The sequence below is a fragment of the Terrapene carolina genome, unplaced genomic scaffold, assembly GCF_002925995.2.
Source record: "Terrapene carolina triunguis isolate 2854851 unplaced genomic scaffold, T_m_triunguis-2.0 Scaffold96, whole genome shotgun sequence".
Lineage (NCBI taxonomy): Eukaryota > Metazoa > Chordata > Testudines > Emydidae > Terrapene > Terrapene triunguis.
Genome location: NW_020664447.1, coordinates 45,648,397 through 45,661,992, shown reverse-complemented (window position 1 = coordinate 45,661,992; position 13,596 = coordinate 45,648,397). Strand labels below are relative to the sequence as shown.

At 45.1% G+C, this 13,596-nt stretch overlaps 1 protein-coding gene across 1 annotated transcript in view; it reads left to right on the top strand.

Annotated features, from left to right (window-relative positions):
- Positions 1-13,596, top strand: part of RYR3 (ryanodine receptor 3) — a 575,267-nt gene that overhangs the window by 332,621 nt on the left and 229,050 nt on the right. Inside the window, exons 44-45 of the mRNA XM_024202042.3 lie at positions 5,809-5,989; positions 11,428-11,536. Coding sequence (XP_024057810.2) covers positions 5,809-5,989; positions 11,428-11,536 — 290 coding nt within the window. The remainder of the gene's footprint in view (positions 1-5,808; positions 5,990-11,427; positions 11,537-13,596) is intronic.

Sequence of the window (13,596 nt, the reverse complement as noted above, 5' to 3'; positions counted from 1 at the left end):
TCATACTAGTGAAAAGTTGGATGTAACACACAAGAGGTTAAAATGAACAAAAAGGACCAGTTCAGTTGTAAACACAGTAATAGTTCAACATGCCAATTGTCCAAAATCTGGTCTTAGTGGCCATACCAAGTTGGGGCTTGGAGCAGTACTAAAGCTTAAAAGGTCTGCTGATCACACTGATATTGGATTCAAACCTGGAGCCCACTCCTGAAGTTTTTGTTCTGTCCTTCCTCAGGCAAAATAACCATTGTTATAACTGGGAGCTTTGCCCAAATAAGGATTTCAAGGTTAACCCTCAGATATTAAAAACAATCGTGATTTTTTTATTTCATCACTTGATATGACAAACCATAAAGATAAAAAAGGAAACACTGAAGGCTAATTTCAATAAGTGTCTCAAAAGTACAAGGTTTCAGTGGTAGCCGTGTTAGTCTGTATCAGCAAAAAAAAAAAAAAAAAGGGTGTCCTTGTGGCACCTTAGAGCATAACAAATTTATTTGGGCATAAGCTTTCGTGAGCTAGAACCCACTTCATCAGATGTATGAAGTAAAAAATACAGGAGCAGGTATATATACATGAAAGGATGGGGATTGCTTTACCAATTGTTAGGTCAGTCTAACGAGATAAATCAATTAACAGCAGGATACCAAGGGAGGAAAAATAACTTTTGAAGTGGTGAGAGAGGCGCATTACAGACAGTTGACAAGAAGGTGTGAGTAACTGTAGGGAGAAATTAGTATTGGGGAAATTAAGTTTAGGTTTTGTAATGACCCAACCACTCCCAGTCTTTATTCAGGCCTAATCTGATGGTATCTAGTTTGCAAATTAATTCCAATTCCGCAGCTTCACGCTGAGTCTGTATTTGAAGTTTTTTGGTTCAGTCTCTCTGGTCACTCAATAACAGACCTCAAAGTAGCTATTCTTCAAAAAAAACTTCAAAAATTGAAATTGAGAAGGATTCTATTTAAAGACTTTATATAGCAAGCAAAACATATTTATCCTTACCTAAACATATATTGAAAATAATCTGAGATACTTTTTTACTGCAGTTAAATTACCGTGTCTAGAGGACAGATGTATCAATCCTTGGTGGATTTGACATTCCATAGTCACGCTGAGAAGATTTAGTTGCTAGATCACAAGAGATATTCTTTGTGCCAGAACATAGACAATACGGTGTTTAGCAACAATCTCCATTTCTGTTGGACCACTGAAATAATATCACTTTATTTCATGAAAAACACTGGCTGTTTAGAACAATTAATCTTTTAATTGGGGGGGGGGAGGGGATTGCACTGAGTTTTATACGATCTGAATGTGGGGGAACCTGTTAAGTTAGTATTTATCCTTATATCAGTGAAGCATTGTCCCCTGTAGTATATTTTCTAAAGCTTTACCAGTCCCTGGAAGCATTCATTTAATCAGGTATTTAAATTTTATGATTGATCCAGGTCACTAGTTGGAATATCGGCCCTAGTCGGCAATTAACAGAAAATTCTTCTTTGAGTGATTGCACATATGCATTTCATTCTTGATGTACGTGCACCCCATGCACAGTAGTCAGAAATTTTTATTTCAGTGGTACCCATCAGGGTGGCTTGAGCACCTCTGCTGTTGCACACCACTAAACTCCAATACAAAGGACCCAACTGCCCCACAGCATCTCAGTCCCTTCTTACCACCTGTGATAGTTGTTGGAATTTCATGGTTTGCCTTAGCAAGTGCTCTTGTGAATAGTTATCTCGTTTTTATAGTTGCTTAGTACTTAGTAAGTTTTAGTTTACTTTTAGTGTTCTTTTTCAGTCCCCAGATCTGGGGTTTCTGTTTCTTGGTTCTGAGGGATGCCTTGGTCACTGTGCTTCAAGCCCTGTGTCTTTTGTTTTGGGCCAGTGCCCGACAGTGAACCACACTCAAACTGCTTGAAATGCTTGGGGGAAGCTCATATTCAGAACACTGCCAGATTTACAAGAACTTTAAGCCAAAGACTAAAGACAGAGAAGCGAGGCTGAAGTTTTTGCTCCTGGAGGCAGCCCTGAGACTTCCGTCAGAACCTAGCTGTCCTGACTTGGCATCAAGTGCTTTGGGATTGGTTAGGAGTGTGCCTCTTATGCTGCCTAAGATTTGGCACCACTTGCCTCTCCAGTGCCCAAGAAAAGGCATGAGACCTCTAGACAGACCACTGAGAAAGGAAAGCTGCTGGCATCCAAATTCTCTAAGCATTGGGATAAGAGTAGAGTACAGCCAAAATACAAGCACTCCTCATCTCGGATAGTGTTGAAAGCAGCATCATTGGCTCCAGCACTGAGGCAGGCACTGTTGAGTCTGGGGCCTGAAGAGGTGCCTTCTACATTTGTGACCACAATGACTTGAGCCCATTTTGGTACCAACCATGCTGGAGGCATTTGCAACGGTTAGAGGTCTGCTGAGTCTATTGGTACCTGTGTCCCTGGTGGTGCAGGAAACCATGCTCCTGGTACTGGCAGACAGAGGTGCGCCAGTACCGCAGCAACCTCCTTGGCCTCAGACTTTATGTCCCTGTTGGTACCATAAAAGGAGAAGCCTGCAATGTTAGCTGCTTTACGCTCTTTACTGACTTGGCACCATTCTCCAGTATAATTGGGAGCTCCCCACCCCACCACCTTGGTCAGCAGAGAGTGATTAGTCCTCTGAATTGGAGATTCGTTCCTATGTTTCCCAGCCTCCGAGCCAGTCATGCTACTCCCCACCCAGGTGTTATTACCAGGGGTTGCCTCGAGCTCCTCAAGCTGCAATGGCCAGGAGTTACTGGGGCCCACTACCCATCCAGTGGTTCTTTTGGAATCTGAAGATTCCCCCCTAGTTTCCAAGTCATACATATGGCATTCCTGCTCTGTCTCCTCAGAGAGGCACAGGGAGTCTACTCACCAGACACTGCCTGTTCCTGAGTCCGGTTCTGGGCCCGGTGGTGAGCAGGAAGTGGTGGTTCAGGAGAAGTCTGCTGGACAGCTTATGGAGGAGGGACAGCCTCAACCTGTGCTGGCTTCATTGTCCTCCTCCCCGATGAGGCAGTTTCCTCAGGAGGCATCTCATTCCCGTCTGATGATTATAGAGCTCACTTGCTCAATATGTGTGAAGGTGTTCACTGTGTCCACCCTCAGCCTTCGTTGACATTGGTGACAGATGCATCTGTGCTCATCTGGGTCCCCTCCAAACTCAGAGTTTATGGTCCTCACAAGACATGTCTCTACACATCAATGTCAGGGAACTAAGGGTTATCCGCTAGGATGTCAGTTTTTCCTATCTTATGTCCAGGGAAAAAGCCTGTTTGTTCTCACAGACAACACAACGACAATGTTTTACCTCAACAGGCAGGGAGGAGCCTGCTCTTCCCCACTTTGTCAAGAGGTCATTCACCTCTGGAACTTTTGCTCTGCCAATTAAATCAATCTTGAACCCTCTTACCTTTCAGGGGTGCAGAGTGAGCATGCTGACCATCTAAGCAGATTGTTTACAAATCACCACGAGTGGTCTTTCTGCCTGGATGTAGCCAGGTGCATTTTCCATCAGGTCAGGTGCATTTTCCAGCAGTGAGGGAATCCCCAGATAGATCTATTCACAACCAAAACTGACAGGAAATGCCATCAGTTTTGTTCCGTACAAGGTTGCAGTCCAGGTTCCATCACAGACACTTTCCTACTATCCTGACTGAACAACTCTGCTATGCTTTTCCTCCAATTCCACTCCTACACAGAGAGTTGCTAAAGATCAAGTGGAACCATGCCTGGGTTATACTAATAGCCGCAGCATTGCCCTGGCAGCACTGGTTCTCCATTCTCATGGATCTATTGGAGATGCTCTGATTTCACTTCCTATGGCCCCAGACATCATTTTGCAGAGTTATGGTTGGCTGTTCCATCCAAAACTGCAGGCACTTCATTTAGTAGCCTGGAAGCTCCATGGCTAAATCCTAGAGAGGAGTCTTGTTTGGAGCAAGTTTGGGATGTCTTGTTAAATAGCAGAAAGCCCTCCACCGGGGCTACTTATATTTCAAAATAGAAGCAATTTTCCTCCTGGTCTCATCAATTTGAAGTTTTGCCAATGCAGTAGTCAATCCAGCATGTTCTGGACTATTTATTTTTCCTAAATATCAAGGTTTGGTGATTAGTTCTATCAAGGTCCACTTGGCAGCAATATCAGCTTTCCAGCCTCACATGGACAGCTGTTCTATATTTTCTAATGCTATGTCAATCAGACTTTTGAAAGGCCTAGAAAGATTGTACCCACAGATGAAGGAACCTGTTCCTCTCTGGGACTTGAACTTAGTTTTGTTTAAGCTTATGGGGCCTCATCTAAGCCTTTAGCAATGTGCTTCTTAGTTACACCTGTCAATGTAAGTGGCTTTTTTTGGTAGCCATCACTATGGCCTATATGGTTGTTGAGCTGTATGCTCTGACATCTGAACCTCCTTATACAGTTTTCTTGAAGGATAAAGTATATCTATGCCCTCATCCAAGATTTCTCTCTAAAGTGATATCTCACTTTCATATTAACCACTTGATTTATTTTCCTACAATAGAGATGAGCAATGCCTGCACACCCTCGATGTTAGAAGGGCTTTGGTGTTCTACATAGTACTAAACAGTACCATTTGTCAGCCCAACTATTTGTGGTCATTGCAGATGGGATAAAAGATCTCCCAATCCCTTCACAAAGAATTTCATCATGGATAGCCTCTTGTGTTCATATATGTTATGTCCTGACTGGCATTTCTCCATCAAGCAGAGTAACTGCTCATTCGACAAGATCTCATGTGGCTTAGGTGGCATTTCTTATGCATGCCCCTATCCAGGAAATTTGTAGAGAGGCTACCTGATCTTCAGTCCACACCTCTGCATCCCATTATGCCATCACTCAGTACTCTAGAAACTATGCTAAATTTGAGCGAGTTGTACTCCAGTCTGTGTGTACATCGACTCCGATCCCACCACCTGCTTTATAGCTTGTTAGTCGCCAAGTGTGGAATGCTAATGTGCAATCACTCAAGAAAAAATAGTTACTAAACTTCCATAACTGTTGTTCTTCGAGAGGTGTTACACATGTTCAATCCACGACCCACCCATCTACTTCTGTGCAGTGGGGTTGTCCAGCAAAAAGGAACTGAGGAGACTCTGGGATGGCTGGGCCCTTCATACTTGGATGCATTAGCACACAATGGCAGAGGGTGTTTCAACCATCCTGGCAGAACCACTGAAAGAAAAGTTTCCAATGACTGCACAGGCCGCACACATGCCAAGAGTGGAATGGACATGTGCAACACATCTCAAAGAACAGCAATTACAGAAGGTTAGTAACCATTTTTGTTACCTTCTGGTGATGGTTTAATTATTTATGTGAAATGAGTTCTCAGTCCATTTCCTGCATGGATACTTCAGAAGCTACTACCACAATTGCTGCCTTTGTCGGCAGTCTCAGAAGAGAGGGCAAAGACAGAAGTAGTCCTGGAAATGAATTCCCCTGGCAACCCTAGAAGTCAATCTTCTAGGTTAGGGTTGTTGAACTTTGGCCAAGGCAGTTTGGGGAAGTTTACACTTTCATTCCCTGTATAATAATTGCATTTTTAATTAAGTAGAAGATTTATCTCTGGTGCTGTAAATTTAGCATTTTTCCCTTTTAAAAAAAGTTTGTTTCTCTCTCTCTCTCTCTCTCTCTATTATTTTATGTTCTGTAAAATTTAGGGAAAAATCCAAACTGTTCATAAATTAGTGGTTGCCTTTCAGAAGAATGTATTGGCTTTTATATAAGAGGCTAACATGTCCTGTTGGTCTTTAGGTGAAAGTGTTGAGGAAAATGCTAGTGTTGTTGTCAAGCTCCTTATTCGACGCCCAGAATGCTTTGGGCCAGCTCTTAGAGGAGAAGGAGGAAATGGTTTGCTGGCAGCTATGCAAGGAGCTATTAAGATCTCAGAGAACCCAACTCTTGACCTTCCATCTCAGTGCTATATAAGAGAAGTGTAAGTAAATGTTATATGCTCTTTTGGCAAATGCTGATGTTTCATTAGCTGAATTATTAATCTTGTATACTACAGTAGTACCTAATGACTAACCATGTTTGCCCCATTGTGCTAGGCACTGTATAGACACAGAGCAGCAGACACTCCCTACCTCAAAGAGTTTACAGTGTAAATTGATAAGACAGACGGGGGGGGACAGGGAAGGATAACACACAAGGAGAGTGAACAGTGTGATAACAGCAAGCTTCATGTTAGCTCTATGATTGCTTTTTATGATGGGTTTAGTTAGGAGGGGATCAGCAAATGGAAGGAAAAGTGAAGGGAGAGAGGACATGGAAGGGAAAGGAGATATAGGGGACAGGGCAGAAGAATAGGGTAGAGGAGCAGATATGGTGTGAAATTGAGGTGAAGAGATTGTGAGGGTTGTGAGGAACAAGAGGGTTAGAGCACACACACAGAGCCAAGGAGCACTGAGCTCAGAAAGTCCAGTCAAAATTGTATGACATTCTCTGTCTGTCTGAAGCTCCCTGCTTTGTCTGCTTCTGCTCTGATCTGGAGTTTCTGACTGGTTCCTCCCTGCAGTTTTTCCCCTGAGGCCACATGGCAGGAGGAAAGAAAGGTACCTCCTAGCTCTTAGTGCCCAAGTGTGGTGCAGGTGATGTCTCCTCTGCACAATTCTTGGATGGGGGGGAGAGGTGACCCCAGCTGGCCCCTTTTTACTCCCTGCTCCAGAGATTCAATAAAATCTATGCATTATTGAATACTTTAAACAGAATAAATGTTTTTGCTTCTGGAATTCTGAAAGAAAAGATTAAGGCTGAGGTTTTCAAAGCAGTTCAACAGATTGAAAGATACTTATCTAAATCCCCTAATCTGTTTTGAAAATCTCAATGTAAGAAACATCTTGAAGTTTCTTTCCATTTGTCTACAGCAATGCACATTTTTTTCTAAACCACACTGTAGAGTACATTTTTGAATTGGTCATTGTCACAGAATCCTCCTGTCAGCAAACTCCTGTCTATGACCACACTCACATTTACATGAAGTGCAGTAGTTTTTTGACTTTACAAATCAGTTAGAAGTTGATAACTCCTCTTTGATTGATGGTAGACAGCATCCTAATAACATAATTGAAGAGTAAACAATTATTATTCTTTGAGTGCTTGCTCATGTCCATTCCACATTAGGTATGCGTACTTGCCTCAGCAGTATCCATAGGGGACCAGCTCTGGCGCTCTCTGGAGTGGCGCCTGAATGGCGCAGTATAAGGGGTGCTGTTGGCTCTCCCCACCCTCAGTTCCTTCTTACCGCCAGTGATGGTGCTGGAATGTCTGCTGCTTTGGCTAGCGTTGTCTCGTTCTCTGTTCGTTCGAACTCTGTAGAACTTGTAATATGGTAGTAGATAGTTGTTGTTACAGGTAGTTACCCTTAGTAGTAGTTCTTGAAGTTCTCATAGTCCCGAACGGGACTCAGCCAGGGGACGGGGCATGCCCCGGTCCCCAGGCTTTAAGGCCTATGCCCATCAGCGATCCACATACCAGCTGCCGAAGGTGCTTAGGTGAAGGGCACATAAGTGACAAGTGTCAGATCTGCAAGTCCTTCAAACCTAGGATGAAGAAGAAGCACGATATCCATCTAAAGGTGCACCTAATGGAGTTGGCACTCATTTCAGCACCAGAGCAGCAGTTCAACTCTGCACCGAGCACCATGGCCTCCGTACACAGTGCTGCGCTGGCGCCGTCCACAAGCCAGTACCGATCTCCCTCCAAGGCTCCAGTCAAGAAACCAAAAAAGACTGTGAAGGGAAAATCTCCTACCTCCCGTAAGGGAAAGGAGAGGGCTGTGGGTGAGCCAAGACCCGTGCCAGGCAGCTCAACGCCCCCTTCAGGAAGTCAGGCCCCAGCTCAAGTCGAGTGGTGCAGCCCATCCCATACTTCGCCTAAGACTCCAGATAGCGGTGCTGGCCCTGGCCAGCTTCAGGTGCCATCAACGCCCGAAGCCCTTCAAGCAGCTCAGGAGATCCTGACGCTCCCAGTGCCACTCACACCGGCTCCCGCAGTACCCCAGTCTCGGGGAAACCCCACGTTGGGTTCGATGCATGTGTCCCCGTCTCAGTGGCACTATTCCCCATCGAGAGGGACGTCCTGCCAGCGTTCGCCCGCCCGAAGCCGTCACGCCTCAGGACTAGAGAGGCAGGCTCAGAGGAGCCTTCAGTCCCCACACCGGGGGCACCCATCGAGGAACTCGAGGTGTACCTTTCCGGTAGATTGGCGCAGATCCTCTGAGCACGTGCCACCTGGCAAGAACTCCGGGACCAGCCCCGACCATCTCCAAGGGCCCAGTACCGATCACAGGACTGATCGGGGATCAGAGTCTGCCGATCGCCGGGCTGTCATTGCCCATCTCCAAGAAAGAGGTCGCCCTACTCAGGAAGATCCTCCTAGCAACTGACCCGTAGTTGCTTCCGGTCCCATTTGACATCCCGGTACCGGTTGAGTAGCATGAGGCATGGATCGCTGGGTGTCCGCCGCAGATCCACCGAACACCGTCGGACCCAGAGATCCCAACCAAGACGCCCGTCTCACTCGGACAGGTCGGCTTCAAGACGCAGCGACCAGCACCGGTCAGACAAGAGCCACCACGCCATCCAATCCTGGTTGCCTGCTACTGGCCGCTCCGCTTATAGCTCCAGCATGGAGCGAGATTCCCTGACTGTGGGACAAGCTCCGGTACCCAACGGTGCCGCTCACATCATCAGCACCGAAACCTGTCCCATGGCCCCAAGCACAGTGGTTGGGGCCATGGTACACGTGGAACCCTTGGGGGTTCACCCAACCTCCCCAGGCTGCCCGGTTGCTGTTGGGAGCTTCAGAGAGCCCAGCAGCCTCAGTATCCTGTCCCTCTCCGGTGCTCGAGGCTTTGGGAGGTAAGACCCCACAGGTCCAGGAGGACCCAGGCTGGACCACCAATGGGCGTTGAGGTTCCCATGGCACCAGCATTGTCGCCAGACAAAGCTATCACGGGGCCCTCTCACCCAGTTCCTCAGGATGACGCCACAGCGCACCAGGAACTTTTGAAGAGGGTCGCTTCCAACCTGGGACTTCAGGCAGAGGAACTGAAAGAGCCCTCGGACTCTCTGTTTGACATCCTCGGCTCCTGCCAGGGTGTCTCTACCCCTTCATGAAGGGGCTTCCAAAATCACTGATGCCCTGTGGCAGACTCCCTCTTCCCTGGCCCCTATCTCTAAGAGGATTGAAAGCAAGTACTTTGTGCCAACCAAAGGGCATGAGTATACTCCCACCCAGACCCCAATTCCCTTGTGGTTGAGGCATCTGTGTGCCAGCACTGGTTCGGCACACACATGAAACTGACAGCGGCCCCTCCCTGGCCCCTGACCAACTGATCGGACTTGCTGTCACAGGACCATGGTCGGCTCTTACACCCCAACCTCACATCCCTCCAACTTTCGGCATAGATGCTGCGTGGCTGAACCTGGAGGAGTGGACCTGTTCGGAGGAGGTCCAACAGGTCCTCCTGGGATGTAGGAAGCCCTCAATCAGACTCACTTACCTGACCAAGTGGACAAGGTTTTCCTGTTGGGCGTCCGAGCATGGTATCTCTTTTTCCTGGGCGTCCGAGCATGGTATCTCTCCTTCCATACAATCTGTCTTAGATTATCTGGTTCATTTGAGGAACCAGGGCCTGGCACGCTCTTCCATTAGAGTGCATCTCGCAGCCATCTCTGCTTTTCACCCACCAATCCAAGGACAGATAGCGTTCTCCCATGACATGACGGTCAGATTCTTGAGAGGTCTCGAGAGATTCTTCCTGCAGGTGCGGACTCCTGTCCCACAGTGGGATCTTACCTTGGTCTGCTCTAGGCTCACAGGCCTTTCCTTTGAGCCGCTGGACTCCTGCTCCCTTTCTCATGTGTCATGGAAGGTCACGTTCCTGGTGGCGGTGACATCAGCAAGACGAGTCTTTGAGATTAGAGCCTTGACCTCAGAACTGCCGTACACGGTCTTCTACATGGACAAGGTTCAGCTGTGCCCCCAGACTGCCTTCCTGCTGAAGGTGGGGACCACCTTCATATGAACCAGGACATCTTCCTCCTGGTGTTCTGTCCCAAACCACACAAGACCAGTGAAGAGAGATGTCTTCACGCCCTGGACAGCTGAAGGACCTTGGCTTTTTACTTAGAATGTACCAAGCCTTTCCGTAAATCAACTCAGCTCTTCATCACTACAGCGGATAGGATGAAGGGCCTTCTGGTGTCCTCGCAGAGCATTTCCAATTGGATCACCTTGTGCATAAGGGCCTGTTATGACCTAGCGGGGGTTCTGCCACCGCCGATTGTCAGAGCCCGCTCAACGAAAGCCCAGGCATCTTCAGCTGCCTTCCTGGCGTACATCCCTATCCAGGACATCTGTAGAGCCACGATGTGGTCCTCTGTCCACACATTCATGGCTCATTATGCCACCACTCAGCAGGCCAGAGATGACGCTGGGTTCGGCAAAGCTGTGTTGCAATCTACATGTCCGTGAACCCCTACCCACTTCCAGGGGTACTGCTTGGGAATCACCTAATGTGGAATGGACATGAACAAGCACTCGAAGAAGAAAAGACAATTACCTTTTCCATAACTGTTGTTCTTCGAGATGTGTTGCTCATGTACATTCCATGACCCATCCTCCTTCCCCACTGTCAGAGTTTCCGGCAAGAAGGAACTGAGAGTGGGGGGAGCCGACAGCGTCCTTTTTACTGCACCATGCGGGCGCCACCCCAGAGGGCGCCAGAGCCGGTCCCCTATAGATACTGCTCAGGAAAAAAATTCCGGCACCAGTGCATGTGGCGAGCACACACACCTAATATGGAATGGAGATGAGCAACACATCTTGAAGAACACCAGTTACGGAAAAGGTAACTGTCTTTTGCAAAGAGAAATTGGACCTATCACTTAACTTAATATGTATAGGACCTAAATTAGGGCAAATAATTCTCTGTATGATTGAACAGCAAACTTGAGAACCTGATACATGTTTTAGATACATAAGTATTAGTGTGAACTTTCAGATGTGGAACAGGGTACATAATTTATAATTAGACTTTTCAAATAAAATGTAGGCAGGGAACATCCTACAGAGTTAATGAAAAATAATTTTTAAACAGAAAACACAAAAGACTTCTTCTACCTATTCAGGGCTAACTTATAAAATAAGACTACAATAAAACCTAAAGAAAAAGTGAATAATAAATGTCTTGTGTAGAAGAAATTAACATGTGACCAGACACAAGAAATAGGTCAATAAACACTGCTTTCAGTCAGCAGGAGCTTCAGTCTAAAGTTTTACACAGTCACCTTATAACGAAGAATGCAACCTTATTTTAGGCTATCCTGTGTCAGCCAAAATATTCACATGTTTTTGGTTCCTTTTCAGCAGTGTTGAAGAAGAGGAGGAAGAAGAGATTGTGCACATGGGCAATGCAATTATGTCATTTTATTCAGCTCTGATAGACTTGCTTGGACGCTGTGCACCAGAAATGCATGTAAGTGGCTTTGCTCCCTTGCTCAGAAATAAAAGTAAAAGGAGTTGGGTAAAATATACGAGCTGCAAATATCTGTATCCATTCAAGTGACATTATACTGAGTACACATTATATAAAAAACTATACTTATTGCTAAAACTGTTAGTACTTGAGCCCAGATTTTGGATATTAGCATATGTGTTGGACTAATAAAGGAATCACAGTATTTCCCTTGACTTGTATTGTGAGTATAAGTGTAAAACTGCTCATCTAGGCAGCTTAACTCAGATGAAGTATAAGAGGTTTGTTTGCTTGAAGGACCTGGTTTTATACAGTGTTTTATAGCTGGATTAGTTATGATGCAATGAAATTACATGACTTGCCTAGGGTCATGTATTGAGTAAGTAGTCTGGAGCCCAAGGACCTTTATTATTATATCTGTACGACAATAGTGTGTAGAGATCCGGACTGAGGCACAGAGCTGAAAGGTAATCTCTGCCCTGAAATATCTAATTAGGTAAGAGACAAATGGTGGAAGGGGACATAGAGAAACACAAAGGTGAAGTGATTCATCCGAGTTCAGCCAGCATGTTAGTATGAGAGTTGTGAAATAGAACCCAGGGCCAAAATCCAGGTTCCATTGAAGTCAATGGGAGTTTTGCCATTAACTTCAGGAAGATTAGGATTTCACTTTACAAGTCTTACAGTACAGTGCCCTATCCACTAGGCAGCACTGCCTCCCCAAATATGGTAAGTCAGTTGGTGATGCTGATGCCTTATAAGTAGGATAGAAAAGAAATCATAGATGCTCTGAATGTTCTTCTTGATCTCTAAAGATTTGATTAAATGTAACTGTACAGAGTTGAAAATAAAATGTGAGTCTTCAGGATAGAAGTAGAATGAAGGAGAAATTAAAAAACCCATAACTTCTACACTTAAGGAATAGAGTTAATTATTCTTCGATAAAAACAAACTTTGGAAGCTACTGACAACTGAACTGCCCACTTGCTAGTTGGTTTTACCACATTAGTTTTATTGTCCTGTAGCATACCTTGCAGGAGCTGCTAATGCAAACCAATGATTATGTGGCAACTCACATAAAGATTAGCTTGTCTGCATTTAATTAATCACACAGCAATGAATAATTTGCAAAACTGTACAGATATTGATGCTAGATAGGAAGCATCTCTATGGTGGGAAAAAGATGGTAATTTGTAAATGAATGTATATTACATTGTAAGTTTTGCCATTGCAAATGCCATAAATAAATTCAAATTAATTTTTTTAATTTTAGCCTTCTTTTTCATTTGCTCATAACTTTCTCAACCATTTCTTAGAACATATAATTTCTCCTGTGTGATCTTAGGCCAAAGATAACTGTTTTGAAAAGTTTGAGGAAAATCAGTTTGGGTGTTTTGAATAGTCTAAATATCTAACCTAAACACAAAATAAGTTCACATGAATAAACGTTCTGGGGAAGATTTTCACAGGCACATAGGGCAAGTGGGCACCCAATTCCCATTGGAAGTTTATAGTAATTATGCACCTAATCAGTTGCACACATACAAAATGGGAAATGACTACCTAGGAAAGAGTACTGTGGAAAGGGTTCTGGAGGATCATAGTTGATCACAAGCAAAATATGAGTCGACCGTGTAACACTGTTGCAAAAAAAGCAAACATCATTCTGGGATATATAAGCAGGAGTGATGTAAGCAAGACATGAAAAGTAATTCTTCCACTCTACTCTGCACTGATTAGGCTTCAACGGGAGTATTGTGTCCAGTTCTGGGTGCTACATTTCATGAAGGATGTGGACAAATTGGAGAAAGTCCAGAGAAGAGCAACAAAAATGATTAAAGGTCTGGATTTGTTGCTCTGGTACCCAAGCTAGTGAGATAAAAGCTAGCTTTGGTATGTCTACCTGAACCCTGTGATTTCAGTGTAGTCATTGCCTAAGTGTGTTTTCATAAATCTGTTACATCCCATTTAAATTGGGACAGGCAAGAAGGGTGGAGTGATTGAAAACTGGAACCTCCCTTTTATATACTGTGTGTGTGTGGGGGGGGGGGAGTTAACAG